Genomic DNA, 15,886 nt, shown 5'->3' with positions numbered 1-15,886 from the left:
TCTTTCTTTCACTTGTTTTTTGTCTTTGTTTTTTAAAGTGTCAGCTGAGGCTATGGTGCCTCTTAATTCACCAACTGAAACAACCAGAATTTCTAGTACATTTGTGGTTATGCTTTCCTGTCCTGCAAGACCTGATGTGGTTACAATATAATCTTTGTTCACATTTTTCAAGGTAAATTTTAGATACCCAGCCATAGTCCTCTTTATGGCAGAAACACAAGGCTGATGGACAACTTAATTACCAACTGTAGACGTAGGAAGGGCTTCCAATTAAGAGAATGTTGAGTAGTTATTTTACAAGTCTAAAGGGACTGAATGCGGAAGATGGATTTAAAATGGAAATGTGGTAGTTGTACATAAAGAAAATCTGTGCTAGAATTATAGAGCATTCAGATACACCCAGGGTTCTAGGTATGGACCTCACAGTTCACCTAAGAAGGAGGGTGGACAGAGAGAGAGCAGGGCTTTGCCTTGCCTTCCCTCTACTGGCCCTGTCACACATAGCCACTCTATTTCTGCATATGATTTTATCTGAAAACATACAGCTACTTAAAAGTTTGAAAACTAGTGTCTTAGTTGTATCTGTGAAATTGTACCGGGGGGGCGGAGCAAGATGGCTGAATAGGAACAGCTCCAGTCTCCAACTCCCAGCGCGAGCGACAGAGAAGACCGGTGATTTCTGCATTTTCAACTGAGGTACTGGGGTCATCTCACTAGGGAGTGCCGGACAATCGGTGCTGGTCAGTTGCTGCAGCCCAACCAGCGAGAGCTGAAGCAGGGCGAGGCATCGCCTCACCTGGGAAGCGCAAGGGGGAAGGGAATCCCTTTTCCTAGCCAGGGGAACTGAGACACACAACACCTGGAAAATCGGGTAACTCCCACCCCAATACTGCGCTTTAAGCAAACGGGCACACCAGGAGATTATATCCCACACGTGGCCGGGAGGGTCCCACGCCCACGGAGCCTCCCTCATTGCTAGCACAGCAGTCTGCGATCTAACGGCAAGGCAGCAGCGATGCTGGGGGAGGGGCGCCCGCCATTGCTGAGGCTTAAGTAGGTAAACAAAGCCGCTGGGAAGCTCGAACTGGGTGGAGCTCATAGCAGCTCAAGGAAACCTGCCTGTCTCTGTAGACTCCACCTCTGGGGACAGGGCACAGTTAACAACAACAACAACAAAAGTAGCAGAAGCCTCTGCAGACGCAAATGACTCTGTCTGACAGCTTTGAAGAAAGCAGTGGATCTCCCAACACGGAGGTTGAGATCTGAGAAGGTACAGACTGCCTGCTCAAGTGGGTCCCTGACCCCTGAGTAGCCTAACTGGGAGACATCCCCCACTAGGGGCAGTCTGACACCCCACACCTCACAGGGTGGAGTACACCCCTGAGAGGAAGCTTCCAAAGTAAGAATCAGACAGGTACACTCGCTGTTCAGCAATATTCTATCTTCTGCAACCTCTGCTGCTGATACCCAGGCAAACAGGGTCTGGAGTGGACCTCAAGCAATCTCCAACAGACCTGCAGCTGAGGGTCCTGACTGTTAGAAGGAAAACTATCAAACAGGAAGGACACCTATACCAAAACCCCATCAGTACGTCACCATCATCAAAGACCAGAGGCAGATAAAACCACAAAGATGGGGAAAAAGCAGTGCAGAAAAGCTGGAAATTCAAAAAATAAGAGCGCATCTCCCCCTGCAAAGGAGCGCAGCCCATCGCCAGCAACGGAACGAAGCTGGTCAGAGAATGACTTTGATGAGATGAGAGAAAAAGGCTTCAGTCCATCAAACTTCTCAGAGCTAAAGGAGGAATTACGTACCCAGCGCAAAGAAACTAAAAATCTTGAAAAAAGAGTGGAAGAATTGACAGCTAGACTAATTAATGCAGAGAAGGTCATAAACGAAATGACAGAGATGAAAACCATGACACGAGAAATACGTGACAAATGCACAAGCTTCAGTAACCGACTCGATCAACTGGAAGAAAGAGTATCAGCGATTGAGGATCAAATGAATGAAATGAAGCGAGAAGAGAAACCAAAAGAAAAAAGAAGAAAAAGAAATGAACAAAGCCTGCAAGAAGTATGGGATTATGTAAAAAGACCAAATCTACGTCTGATTGGGGTGCCTGAAAGTGAGGGGGAAAATGGAACCAAGTTGGAAAACACTCTTCAGGATATCATCCAGGAGAACTTCCCCAACCTAGTAGGGCAGGCCAACATTCAAATTCAGGAAATACAGAGAACGCCACAAAGATACTCCTCGAGAAGAGCAGCTCCAAGACACATAATTGCCAGATTCACCAAAGTTGAAATGAAGGAAAGAATCTTAAGGGCAGCCAGAGAGAAAGGTCGGGTTACCCACAAAGGGAAGCCCATCAGACTAACAGCAGATCTCTCGGCAGAAACTCTACAAGCCAGAAGAGAGTGGGGGCCAATATTCAACATTCTTAAAGAAAAGAATTTTAAACGCAGAATTTCATATCCAGCCAAACTAAGTTTCATCAGTGAAGGAGAAATAAAATCCTTTACCGATAAGCAAATGCTTATAGAGATTTTGTCACCACCAGGCCTGCCTTACAAGAGACCCTGAAGGAAGCCCTAAACATGGAAAGGAACAACCGGTAGCAGCCATTGCAAAAACATGCCAAAATGTAAAGACCATCAAGGCTAGGAAGAAACTGCATCAACTAACGAGCAAAATAACCAGTTAATATCATAATGGCAGGATCAAGTTCACACATAACAATATTAACCTTAAATGTAAATGGACTAAATGCTCCAATTAAAAGACACAGACTGGCAAACTGGATAAAGAGTCAAGACCCATCAGTCTGCTGTATTCAGGAGACCCATCTCACATGCAGAGACATACATAGGCTCAAAATGAAGGGATGGAGGAAGATCTACCAAGCAAATGGAGAACAAAAAAAAGCAGGGGTTGCAATCCTAGTCTCTGATAAAACAGACTTTAAACCATCAAAGATCAAAAGAGACAAAGAAGGCCATTACATAATGGTAAAGGGATCAATTCAACAGGAAGAGCTAACTATCCTAAATATATATGCACCCAATACAGGAGCACCCAGATTCATAAAGCAAGTCCTTAGAGACTTACAAAGAGACTTAGACTCCCATACAATAATAATGGGAGACTTCAACACTCCACTGTCAACATTAGACAGATTGAGACAGAACGTTAACAAGGATATCCAGGAATTGAACTCATCTCTGCACCAAGCGGACCTAATAGACATCTATAGAACTCTCCACCCCAAATCAACAGAATATACATTCTTCTCAGCACCACATCGCACTTATTCCAAAGTTGACCACATAATTGGAAGTAAAGCACTCCTCAGCAAATGTAAAAGAACAGAAATTATAACAAACTGTCTCTCAGACCACAGTGCAATCAAACTAGAACTCAGGACTAAGAAACTCAATCAAAACCGCTCAACTACATGGAAACTGAACAACCTGCTCCTGAATGACTACTGGGTACATAATGAAATGAAAGCGGAAATAAAGATGTTCTTTGAAACCAATGAGAACAAAGATACAACATACCAGAATCTCTGGGACACATTTAAAGCAGTGTGTAGAGGGAAATTTATAGCACTAAATGCCCACAAGAGAAATCAGGAAAGATCTAAAATTGACACTCTAACATCACAATTAAAAGAACTAGAGAGGCAAGAGCAAACACATTCAAAAGCTAGCAGAAGGCAAGAAATAACTAAGATCAGAGCAGAACTGAAGGAGATAGAGACACAAAAAACCCTCCAAAAAATCAATGAATCCAGGAGTTGGTTTTTTGAAAAGATCAACAAAATTGACAGACAGCTAGCAAGACTAATAAAGAAGAAGAGAGAGAGGAATCAAATAGACGCAATAAAAAATGATAAAGGGGATATCACCACCGACCCCACAGAAATACAAACTACCATCAGAGAATACTATAAGCACCTCTACGCAAATCAACTAGAAAATCTAGAAGAAATGGATAATTTCCTGGACACTTACACTCTTCCAAGACTAAACCAGGAAGAAGCTGAATCCCTGAATAGACCAATAGCAGGCTCTGAAATTGAGGCAATAATTAATAGCCTACCAACCAAAAAAAGTCCAGGACCAGATGGATTCACAGCTGAATTCTACCAGAGGTACAAGGAGGAGCTGGTACCATTCCTTCTGAAACTATTCCAATCAATAGAAAAAGAGGGAATCCTCCCTAACTCATTTTATGAGGCCAACATCATCCTGATACCAAAGCCTGGCAGAGACACAACAAAAAAAGAGAATTTTAGACCAATATCCCTGATGAACATCGATGCAAAAATCCTCAATAAAATACTGGCAAACCGGATTCAGCAGCACATCAAAAAGCTTGTCCACCATGATCAAGTGGGCTTCATCCCTGGGATGCAAGGCTGGTTCAACATTCGCAAATCAATAAATGTAATCCAGCATATAAACAGAACCAAAGACAAGAACCACATGATTATCTCAATAGATGCAGAAAAGGCTTTTGACAAAATTCAACAGCCCTTCATGCTAAAAACGCTCAATAAATTCGGTATTGATGGAACGTACCTCAAAATAATAAGAGCTATTTATGACAAACCCACAGCCAATATCATACTGAATGGGCAAAAACTGGAAAAATTCCCTTTGAAAACTGGCACAAGACAGGGATGCCCTCTGTCACCACTCCTATTCAACATCGTGTTGGAAGTTCTGGCTAGGGCAATCAGGCAAGAGAAAGAAATCAAGGGTATTCAGTTAGGAAAAGAAGAAGTCAAATTGTCCCTGTTTGCAGATGACATGATTGTATATTTAGAAAACCCCATTGTCTCAGCCCAAAATCTCCTTAAGCTGCTAAGCAACTTCAGCAAAGTCTCCGGATACAAAATTAATGTGCAAAAATCGCAAGCATTCTTATATACCAGTAACAGACAAACAGAGAGCCAAATCAGGAATGAACTTCCATTCACAATTGCTTCAAAGAGAATAAAATACCTAGGAATCCAACTTACAAGGGATGTAAAGGACCTCTTCAAGGAGAACTACAAACCACTGCTCAGTGAAATCAAAGAGGACACAAACAAATGGAAGAACATACCATGCTCATGGATAGGAAGAATCAATATCGTGAAAATGGCCATACTGCCCAAGGTTATTTATAGATTCAATGCCATCCCCATCAAGCTACCAATGAGTTTCTTCACAGACTTGGAAAAAACTGCTTTAAAGTTCATATGGAACCAAAAAAGAGCCCGCATTGCCAAGACAATCCTAAGTCAAAAGGACAAAGCTGGAGGCGTCACGCTACCTGACTTCAAACTATACTACAAGGCTACAGTAACCAAAACAGCATGGTACTGGTACCAAAACAGAGATATAGACCAATGGAACAGAATAGAGTCCTCAGAAATAATACCACACATCTACAGCCATCTGATCTTTGACAAACCTGAGAGAAACAAGAAATGGGGAAAAGATTCCCTATTTAATAAATGGTGCTGGGAAAATTGGCTAGCCATAAGTAGAAAGCTGAAACTGGATCTTTTCCTTACTCCTTATACGAAGATTAATTCAAGATGGATTAGAGACTTAAATGTTAGGCCTAATACCATAAAAACCCTAGAAGAAAACCTAGGTAGTACCATTCAGGACATAGGCATGGGCAAGGACTTCATGTCTAAAACACCAAAAGCAACGGCAGCAAAAGCCAAAATTGACAAATGGGATCTAATTAAACTAAAGAGCTTCTGCACAGCAAAAGAAACTACCATCAGAGTGAACAGGCAACCTACAGAATGGGAGAAAATTTTTGCAATCTACTCGTCTGACAAAGGGCTAATATCCAGAATCTACAAAGAACTCAAACAAATATATAAGAAAAAAACAAACAACCCCATCAAAAAGTGGGCAAAGGATATGAACAGACATTTCTCAAAAGAAGACATTCATACAGCCAACAGACACATGAAAAAATGCTCATCATCACTGGCCATCAGAGAAATGCAAATCAAAACCACAATGAGATACCATCTCACACCAGTTAGAATGGCAATCTTTAAAAAGTCAGGAAACAACAGGTGTTGGAGAGGATGTGGAGAAATAGGAACACTTTTACACTGTTGGTGGCATTATAAACTAGTTCAACCATTATGGAAAACAGCATGGCAATTCCTCAAGGATCTAGAACTAGATGTACCATATGACCCAGCCATCCCACTACTGGGTATATACCCAAAGGATTATAAATCATGCTGCTATAAAGACACATGCACACGTATGTTTATTGCCGCACTATTCACAATAGCAAAGACTTGGAATCAACCCAAATGTGCATCTGTGACAGACTGGATTAAGAAAATGTGGCACATTTACACCATGGAATGCTATGCAGTCATAAAAAAGGATGAGTTTGCGTCCTTTGTAGGGACATGGATGCAGCTGGAAACCATCATTCTTAGCAAACTATCACAAGAAGAGAAAACCAAACACCGCATGTTCTCACTCATAGGTGGGAACTGAACAATGAGATCACCTGGACTCGGGAAGGGGAACATCGCACACCAGGGCCTATCATGGGGAGGGCTGAGGGGGGAGGGATTGCACTGGGAGTTATACCTGATACAAATGATGAATTGATGGGTGCTGACGAGTTGATGGGTGCAGCACACCAACATGGCACAAATATACATATGTAGCAAACCTGCACGTTATGCACATGTACCCTAGAACTTAAAATATAAAAAAAAAACAAAAAAAAAAAAAAACAAAAAAAACACACACACACACAAAAAAGAAAGAAATTGTACCAAGCCATGGTCTCCTGAGGTTCCTTGCAGCTCTGTATAAAGCCTGTGAGCTCCTTTTTTCACAGGTGTTTGCTGTCCATTGGTTGCATGCTTTGGGAACATAGGTTCATGGTAACATTGGTGCATGGTAACATTAAGTTAAACAGAGCATACTGTGAAGCAGATGATGCTGGTACTAATGGTTCCTGTCAACTGTTTGTACTATGAGTACCAGTGCTTCAGAGAGACAATTCACTTTATTTATACTCTGTTACAGTGTCTTCAAATGTGCATCTTTCCAATTGTGAAATCAGGTACATTTTGATCAATGCTGTTATACCATTTTATCATAATTTAATTTGCAACAGTTTTTTGCTTTAGTAGTACATAAGATGATGATGGCTTTACAAGTAATAGCATCTTAATTTTGATGAAATATGCTATATTTAGTGCATAAATATAGTGCCACACATATAACGGTAAAATTCCTAATACATTCTTTCCTGCTTTTTTGCATCTGTGAAGGTAACAATAACTTCAGGGGGCCAAACTGTGGCTAACAGTAATTAATGTTGAGACATTAATGTTGAGGCAGATGTCATATATCTTTGTAGCTCTAACCTCTAGCATAGTGCCTACCACTTAGTAGGTGTTCAGTAAACATTTCATTGAATGGTCTTCTAATATTAGTTTATGAGGCTAGACCATTAAAACAAAGTTTTAGTTGGGAGTAATTAGAAAAAAGAAAATGACTGACTTTTTTTTTTTTGTTTGAGGCGGAGTCTCACTCTTTCGCCCAGGCTGGAGTGCAGTGGCGCAATCTCAACTCACTGCAACCTTCGCCTCCTGGGTTCAAGTGATTCTTCTGCCTCAGCCTCCCGAGTTGCTGGGATTACAGGTGCATGCCACCACACCCGGCTAATTTTTTTTTTTTTTTTTTTTGAGACGGAGTCTCGCTCTCGCCCGGGCTGGAGTGCAGTGGCCGGATCTCAGCTCACTGGAAGCTCTGCCTCCCGGGTTTACGCCATTCTCCTGCCTCAGAGTCGCTGGGACTACAGGCGCCCGCCACCTCGCCCGGCTAGTTTTTTGTATTTTTTAGTAGAGACGGGGTTTCACCATATTAGCCAGGATGGTATCGATCTCCTGACCTCGTGATCTGCCAGTCTCGGCCTCCCAAAGTGCTGGGATTACAGGCTTGAGCCACCGCGCCCGGCCTTTTTATATTTTTTTGGTAGAGACGGGGTTTCATAGTGTTAGCTAGGATGGTCTCAATCTCCTGACCTCAGGTGATCTGCCTGCCTCGGCCTTCCAAAGTGCTGGGATTACAACTTTGAGCCACCACACCCAGCCAGGTCAACATTTTTAAATTCTGCAAAACTCAGGGTTGACAGGGATAAAGAAAGGCCACTGGGTTTTGAGATTTACTTATCACTGGAAACCTGTCACAAAGTTTTAGTAGTGTTCAGCATAAGTAGGAGGCCGAGTGTGGTGGCTGATTCTTGTAATTCCAGAACTTTAGGAGGTAGAGGAGGATGGATCACCTGAGGTCAGGAGTTCAAGACCAGCCTGGCCAACATGGCGAAACCCCGTCTCTACTAAAAATACAAACATTAGCCAAGTGTGGTGGTGCATACCCTGTAATCCCAGCTACTCGGGAGGCTGAGGCAGGAGAATCTCTTGAACCCGGGAGACAGAGGTTGTGGAGAGCCAGGATCGCACCATTACACTTCAGCCTGGATGACAGAATGAGACTCCATCTCAAAAAATAAAAACCACAGTGAGTAGGAACCAGATCACAAAGCCTTAAAATGTTGAAATAAGCCTGGGCGCGGTGGCTCAAGCCTGTAATCCCAGCACTTTGGGAGGCCGAGACTGGCAGATCACGAGGTCAGGAGATCGATACCATCCTGGCTAATATGGTGAAACCCCGTCTCTACTAAAAAATACAAAAAACTAGCCGGGCGAGGTGGCGGGTGCCTGTAGTCCCAGCTACTCCGGAGGGTGAGGCAGGAGAATGGCGTAAACCCAGGAGGCGGAGCTTGCAGTGAGCTGAGATCCGGCCACTGCACTCCAGCCTGGGTGGCAGAGCGAGACTCCGTCTCAAAAAAAAAAAAAAAAAAAAAAAAAAAGTTGAAATGACTGGAAAGGAGGTCTACCTCTTTTGAAGGAAAGAGGAAGAGGAAGACAGAACATGGTTCATTGGGTTCAGCAGGGTTCATCGACTCTAGCACTACCGAGTTTGGACCTGATAATTCTTTGTTGTAGGGAGCAGTCCTGTGCATTGTAGGACCCACCCCTACAACTCCTACTGAGTTGTGACAACCAAAGATGTCTCCAGATATTGTCAAATGTTCCCTGGGGGCCATATTCCTTGGGTGAGAACTGATGGACAGGGTTGAATAAGAATTGCTACTGCTGGAGTTGGGAAGGAACTAGTCCAGAAGTGGGTGGAAAACCGTAGGCAGCCAGGGGATGATTTACTGAAGCAGGGACCCAAGGAGGGCAGGAGGAAACAGAGCAAAACTTTTGTCTGGAAGGTGGGTATCCTGAAGTTGGAGAGGATGGGGAAATGCATTGTGTGTGTGGTTTGTTTTTTTTTGTAATGATGGTTGTTTTGGTTTACATTAGATGGTCTCAGGCTTATCACTAAGAAAGGAGAAAAGGTCTTTTGAGAATGAGGTAGGCAAAGTTAATGTTTGGCATTAGATGAAATTATATAAACTTTAAACAGTCCCAGCGGGGGAAGATTAGTATACAGGTGAGTAAAAGGATTACTGAGCAGCAATGAGGCCTGGCTGAGTGGGACTTTTGAAGCAATTATTAAAAATATTAGTAAAATATACATCTCAACCACACTGATGCTTTTTATATTTGTGTGTTTTACGGCCGAGACTTATGTACATTTTTTTACTTTTTATTTTGCTATTTCACAGAACTTTGTAGATTTCAATGTTATTTCAATGTTATTTCAATGTTATTTTTATTTCAGTTATTTTTAATGGCTACGTAATAGCCTATAGATCTGTTCTTTAATTAACAATTAGCGCTGCAGTAACTGACTGGTTATTTCAGTTATTTTTAATGGCTACATAATAGTCTATAGATCTCTTCTTCAATTTACCAATTGAAACACTATGTTAGGTGTTTCTCCTAATGCTCCCCCTTCCCTAGCCCCTGACCCTTCGACAGGCCTGGGTGTGTGATGTTCCCCTCCAGTAACTGACTGGTTAGGTTGCTTCCAGTTTTTAATGAAGTTATGCCAAAAGTTGCAGTAAACATTCTTATGCATAGAGTTTTGCCAGATTTTACTGGTGGACCCAGTAAAGGTTTTATACAGTGGTAACACAGAGCATGAAATGTATTTTCTGAAATGTCACATTAATGAGGCCTCCTTTGATACACCACATTTAAAATCGCAACCTTCAATCCTGCTTTAATCTCCATAGCACTTGCTATCTTCTGGGTGTTTTACTTATTCATCTTGATTGCTGTTGTCCCCCTTGTTCAACAGAACAGGGATTTTGGTTTGTGTCACCAGCACCTTAAATAGTGCCTGGCACATACATACTTGCTAAATGAATGGATGATGGGACTTAGCCAGACCTGGAGGTGAAATGAGTTTGGAAGAGTGTCAGTAGCAACAGATATTCATGGAAGTCAGTGAAAAAATAATTGCAATGACTGATCTTTAGTATCTAGAGGGATGAGGAAGCAACAGAAATCCCCAGGGGCATGAATTGGGAGATTGAAAGGTTAGTATCTGAAGGCAGTTGTGACAACAAAAGCGCATTCCTGTGGAAGGTGAGAGTGGGAGAGGTAGAAGGTAAGTAGGCTGTGGTTAGAGAAAGGGATTTTCTAAGATTTAGATATTATAAATGGAACAATTTGAGTATTAATAGTAGTAAGGTTGGTAGAATACTCCATTTCGCAGAGAATGGACTGTATCACTTTTTAATCGCCCCTGCCTTGGCAAACAGTGCCCTCTAATCTTGTTATATTTGGGTCATGCTCAGTGGTGGTATATAAAGCTGTTTTTGTTTTTAGAGATCTTTTTTGTTGGAATATGGCTGTATGTGATAATTTGATTAAGCAGATATGCCACTAATGTCTGCCACACAGTAAGGCATGTTAGTGACTATGTCAGTGTAGGCTTGAAGGCTGAATTGATATAGAAGTTTTTTCCCTGCTGTTTGACTTCTTGGGTCATTTATTTGAACCGTCGAGAGTATTTTACAAGTGCTTTTCTATTTGAGGTCATTTTACTCAGAGTATAGCAGCTTAGTAAAATATGTAAAACATCTAGTATAGCATATGCCATTCTTATTTTAAGCTGCTTTTGGGGAGCTCTTGGGCATGGAAATTGTAATTGTAGTTTTTTGGAGTACACTTAATTGTCATTACCCTCAGCCAGTACATGATTTTCCATTGCTTTATAGGTTTTCCACTGTAGCATATTTTTTTTTAAGTTTTTAAAATATTATTATTATGCTTTAAGTTCTGGGATACATGGGCAGAACGTGCAGGCTTGTTACATAGGTATACACGTGCCATGGTGGTTTGCTGCACCCATCAACCCGTGATCTATGTTAGGTGTTTCTCCTAATGCGCTCCCTTCCCTAGCCCCTGACCCTCCGACAGGCCCGGGTGTGTGATGTTCCCCTCCCTGTGTCCATGTGTTCTCATTGGTCAACTCCCACTTACGAGTGAGAACATGTGGTGTTTGGTTTTCTGTTCCTGTGTTAGTTTGCTGAGAGTGATGGTTTCCAGCTTCATCCATTTCTCTGCAAAGGACATGAACGCATCCTTTTTTATGGCTGCCACTGTAGCATATTTTTAGCTTTAAAATTCCAATTAGTCTCAGGTGAACTGTTAATGACAGACAGGTGTGACTTAGTAGAAAAAACTCTGGAGAGACAGTTGAAGTAATCTTTCTCATGTTTTTCAGTGGCTAGATAGCATGTCTGTAATTTCTTACATCTTTAGTTTCAAAACATGGTAATTTAATTTCAAAACATGGTAATGATCTCAAATATAACCTTCCTCCCAGAATCTCAGGGATACTTTACCAATCTATTGTTTGCTTTGGTGAGATTATAATAACTGTGATATAGGTTGGGAGGCCAAGGTAGGTGGATCACCTGAGGTCAGCAGTTCAAGACCAGCCTGGCCAATGTGACAAAACCCCTCTACTAAAAATACAAAAAAAATTTGCTGGGCATGGTGGGACGTGCCTGTAATTCCATCTTCTCAGGAGGCTGAGGCAGGAGAATTGCATGAACCTGGGAGTTAGAGGTTGCAGTGAGCCAAGATCACATCACTGCATTCCAACCTGGTCGACAGAGCAGGACTCCATCTTAAAAATAAATAAAATATGATGTGATATGGGATGTTCAAAGGTGTTAATGTTGTAAGGAAAGGAAAAATAACATTTCAGATAAGGAGGAAAGGGTTGATGGAAAGCATCATCTATTATAGTGTCTGATCTTTGAGCTGCTAGGAACCTCATCAGAATGCTGTTTGAGGAGTGTTTTCATTATGTTTAAAGCTTTCAGAGAAAACAGGATTTTCTGATAAAAGTAGAAAAATAGAAAAAAGTAGAAATGTTTTTCTACTTTTTAAAAGGGAAGGCTTACTAGGAATTATTTTTAAACGAATGAAAGAGTTGGAGGAGGAAGAATAGGCAGTATCCGTGTGTGACTTCTCTGTGCCAAACACCATAGATGTAGTTTTTTAATGCACATTTTCTCTAATTCTCAAAACAATGCTTAGATTATAATATCTGTGTTTGCATATTATGAAATTAAGGCTCCGAAAAGTTAAGAAATTTGTCTAGCATCATATAGCTGGGAAATAAAATTTTGTCCCCAGAAATCTCTAACTCTGTATAGCGTACTGTGTATCAAGCTAATGAGAAAGAATAGTGACACCCACAGTTAGGGCTTCAGACATTTACATTTGTGCTGAATGTAGAAGAGGGTGCTTAACACTTGAAATGCATGCTCAGATACAGTAGTTAAGTAATATGAGATTGTGTGGGGTATCGTTGTGTGCCTCATCCCTGTTGATTGTATGCCCCAAGATTCTTTCATCTGCTGTAAAAACAGCACAGATTATGTATTGTATCACAGCAGGCATTACGGGCATGGGTATGCCTTCTGGAAGCAAGAGTGGAATCGGAGGTGCTGTAGCCTTTAGAGGAGAAACCCACTTGCCTCGTTCAAATCAGTTGGCATATCATGGTGGAAAGTTGTTATATATGTTTATAATGATATGAGTTGAGCAAACTTGCTTGTTTTTTAAATTTTACAAAGTTTAAGTTCTTGGAACCAAGTGCTTTATTCCAAATAAGATATGATAATTATATTGACAAGTGTTGAACAATATGTCATCTTAACAGTTTTTCTTTGTGTAATTGACTTCAATAATCTTGAGGGTGTTTTCTGCACCTATTGTTAGAAAAGTTGGAGTGCCCTTATAAGGGTTGGAGTGAGTGGTTCTTCTCTTCCCATTATCATCGACTGTAGTTAGCATATGGTCTAATTTATTTTAAGAACACCTCTTTTATTTATTTATTTATTTATTTTTTATTGTACTTTAAGTTCTAGGGTACATGTGCATAACGTGCAGGTTTGTTACATATGTATACTTGTGCCATGTTGGTGTGCTGCACCCATCAACGGAACAACTCTTAATAAGCCTTGATTTTGTTGAAGATCATGCTAAAACCATCTTCCTGGCACTTCCTCATTACTTGGTTGTTAGCATAGTATTAACTATTATTAAATCTCAGACATCTCTTTATCTTGATCTAAAGAACTTTGTTAGGGCTAGGAGTCCTGCAGTTTTCATTTAACCCGTTTGTGGTCTCTTGTGAGGAGGATGGAGCTATTAGTTATATGCCTGAATCATTTGGGAGGTATATATACTAATTTTTGCTGCTGAACCTCACAGAACAATCAGGTTAGAAATATGAAGTAAGACCTAGAAGGTCAAGCCTATGTCTGGGAGGCAGAATATATATACATTAACCAGAGATTGCTTGCGTGTAGGGAGAATGCTGGAGAACCAGACTCCTGGAGCAGTTTATCCTATGAAATACCGTGTGGAGACTGTTCTGTGAGGCATCATCGAGAGTTGGACATCTATACATTAACCTCTGAGTCTGAATCACCTGAACACCCATTTCCTGGAGACAGTTGCACTGGACACATTTTTAGACTTATGAACATCCAGCAGCAACTAATGGTAAGTCAGAAAGCTTTTATTTTTAAGTGTGTGCATGTGCATGTGTGTGTTTTGTATGTGTGTCCCCGCCCTCCTCCAGTGAACCTTGATATAATTAGAACATAAAAATACTTTCCTGGCCAGGCACAGTGGCGCATGCCTGTAATCCCAGCACTTTGGAAGGCCGACGCAGGTGGATCACTTGAGCTCAGAAGTTTGAGACTAGCCTGGGCAACATGGAGAAACTCTGGCTCTACAGAAATTAGCTGGGCATGGTAGTGTATGCCTATAGTCCCAGCTACTCGGGGGTCTGAGGCAGGCAGATTGAGTGAGCCTAGGAGGCAGAGGCTGCAGTGAGCTGAGATGACACCACTGCACTCCTGTCTGGGTGACAGAGCAAGACCTTGTCTCAAAAACAGAAAAAGAAAGACTTTCCCCAAAGATTGTGAGAGCTGTAAAGCAGTGTTAGCAGTATTAAATGTTACCACTTACAGATCAGAGCTAGCATTAAGGTTGTAGCAGTAAGGGGACTGAGAGGTTTTTTTCATTGGTTTTGGGAATAATGAAAGACACACATTTCAGGTACAGAAATATGCAACAACTAGAATTAAATTATCCTGGCATGAAAGGATATTTGTCTGTGTTTGGCTTAACTTTACAAAATGAAAGAAGCAAAACAGTTTCTGAGATTGTTGCCAAAGAACAAGAACCAAATTTAATCAGGAGTATTTTTATAATTATTTTAGTGAACGATGATATGTACCATTTGAATATAGTATTACTATATTTAAATCAATAGTTGCATGATACAAAGATCACTAAAAAAAGGAAAAGATTTTATAATCCACTCAAGTCTTCAAGATAAAGTTGTTGCCAGACATAAAAACATTACAGACTACCTGTTAGCATTTATTACGAATAATATAAACGTCATACGTGTACATCTCTCTTGGCCATAACATCTGAAAGGCTATGTTTAGGTAATTTTTCCACCTAGTTTATTTCAGAGCTGATTTGATTTGGAAACCACTTGACAATAATTTCATTTAAGGTCAGCTCAATGCCAGAGGCTTCTTTGGGAGCATGCATTATTTGAGACCAGCAAGCCAAGAAATTCCATAAGATTATGTGATGCTCCCACTTTTGTGTTTTAGAATTGTGTTTGTTTCAGAGCAGGTGACATTTCATTTTTCTCTGAGTGGACTTCTGGGCAATCAGATTTTTCCTTAGAGCTCTTTTTACTAGGTGAATGGTCCACTTGAAAATACAGTTTTGCAGGTACCAAAGCTGCCTGCCAAGATATGGGAATGGTTGGCAGCCAAATACGAGAAATTAAAACTGTGGGAACATACATGTGTTACTTTCTTCAGGCAACACTACTGTTTCTCCAGATTTCTGTTTTATAATGTTTACTGTTTATTAAATTTAATGACTTCATTTCCTGATTTTTAGGACACTGTCGTACTCTCAGCAGGATTGGAAATAAGCCAATTTTGAATACTCTTAAGGAACCTAACACAGAAGCTTTTAGTGAAAGTCCATTTTACTTGTACAACTCTAATAGAAAGACTTTGACAAGCATGACACATTTTATACTTGTATGTATAAACTTTTACAGTAGACTCAGCAGGTAGATAGGAATGGTCTGATGATGGAATCCTGTAAGTGCCCAATATATTCACTGAATGAGTAGATGAATGAGAGGATGGATGGCAGTAGATATGCGTATTATTGCAGTAGATCAAGTAGTGAGTGGCAAGCAAACCAGATGTTTGGAAAAATAGATTTTAGGGGTTGAGAAAATAGTATTTTTGTAAGAATTTTTGAAATTTTGATATGAAGGTAAATTCACTAAAG

At 40.9% G+C, this 15,886-nt stretch overlaps 1 protein-coding gene across 13 annotated transcripts in view; it reads left to right on the top strand.

Annotated features, from left to right (window-relative positions):
• AKAP13 (A-kinase anchoring protein 13) overlaps positions 1–15,886 on the top strand; it is a 395,830-nt gene that overhangs the window by 208,283 nt on the left and 171,661 nt on the right. For all 13 annotated transcript variants that reach the window (XM_030930279.1, XM_030930278.1, XM_030930277.1 and 10 more), the window contains one exon: positions 13,855–14,050. In XM_030930279.1, the coding sequence (XP_030786139.1) occupies positions 13,855–14,050 (196 nt within the window). The remainder of the gene's footprint in view (positions 1–13,854; positions 14,051–15,886) is intronic.

Source organism: Rhinopithecus roxellana, chromosome 5, assembly GCF_007565055.1.
Source record: "Rhinopithecus roxellana isolate Shanxi Qingling chromosome 5, ASM756505v1, whole genome shotgun sequence".
Classification (NCBI taxonomy): domain Eukaryota; kingdom Metazoa; phylum Chordata; class Mammalia; order Primates; family Cercopithecidae; genus Rhinopithecus; species Rhinopithecus roxellana.
Note: the sequence above shows the minus strand (reverse complement) of the source record. Positions and strands in the feature narration are given on the sequence as shown.